The 791-nt window shown below is 56.8% G+C and overlaps 1 protein-coding gene across 1 annotated transcript in view; it reads right to left on the reverse strand.

The window, feature by feature from the left end:
* Nucleotides 1–365: 365 nt before the first annotated feature.
* LOC136499959 (uncharacterized) overlaps nucleotides 366–791 on the reverse strand; it is a 3,012-nt gene continuing 2,586 nt past the window's right edge. The window contains exon 2 of the mRNA XM_066495434.1: nucleotides 366–789. Within this exon, the coding sequence (XP_066351531.1) occupies nucleotides 366–789 (424 nt within the window). The remainder of the gene's footprint in view (nucleotides 790–791) is intronic.

The following is a 791-nucleotide window of genomic DNA, read 5'->3' on the forward strand; positions in this document are numbered from 1 at the left end:
CCTGTTTTCAATGGTCCTTGCTCTCGACTGTTTACCTCTGGGAACAGAAAAGAACCACGTTCGTCGTTTCAATTTCCTTCCAGGTTAAATCATTTTTCCTTCATGAACTAACATTGATCAACTCAAGCAGTCAGTAAGACTGATGCAATAGAATTCCTCATCAAAGGCTTGATGACTATCAACGCTTGGATATGAAAGGATAGAGCAACATGTTTTTTGAGAACGGTAATTTCAGTTCTTCCTCGATCCGGGAAAGATATTTAGAGAACGGTAATTGCAGCTCTTCCTCGATTGAAGGTTACAAACTAGACAAAATTTTACAAAACCATCCGTAGTTTACAAGACATGACCACAGGCGAGGAAGCTTAAAACGACAGGTTGTCCTCGACGAGGCAGCCGTCGTCGAAGCTCCACAGGCCTATCCCCTCGTCCTGCACGGCGTCCGCACTGAACAGGATGTCCAGGGACTCGTAGGCGCCGCCGTTGAAGTAGGCGAACTGGTCGCCGAAGATGAACGCGTCGAACAGGGCGTCCGACTCGGAGTCGGAGGCCCGGGGCGACGCCTCGTCGTCGGCGCTCTCCGGCTCGGTCCTCTGGCGCTTGCTGGGGCCGCCGCCGCTCTGGTCGGCGGCCTCCAGGGCGGGGTGCGCCGCGGGGGGCTCCACTTCGTACGCCGACACGCCCTGCCACGAGAAGTCCGGGAGCGCGCCGGAGTCGGAGCTCTCGCTGGCCTCGTCCTCGTCGTCGGCGACGAGGTCGACGACCTCGGCGGCGCGGCCGCGCTTGCGGCT

Source organism: Miscanthus floridulus, chromosome 13, assembly GCF_019320115.1.
Source record: "Miscanthus floridulus cultivar M001 chromosome 13, ASM1932011v1, whole genome shotgun sequence".
In the NCBI taxonomy this organism is placed as follows: Eukaryota; Viridiplantae; Streptophyta; class Magnoliopsida; order Poales; family Poaceae; genus Miscanthus; species Miscanthus floridulus.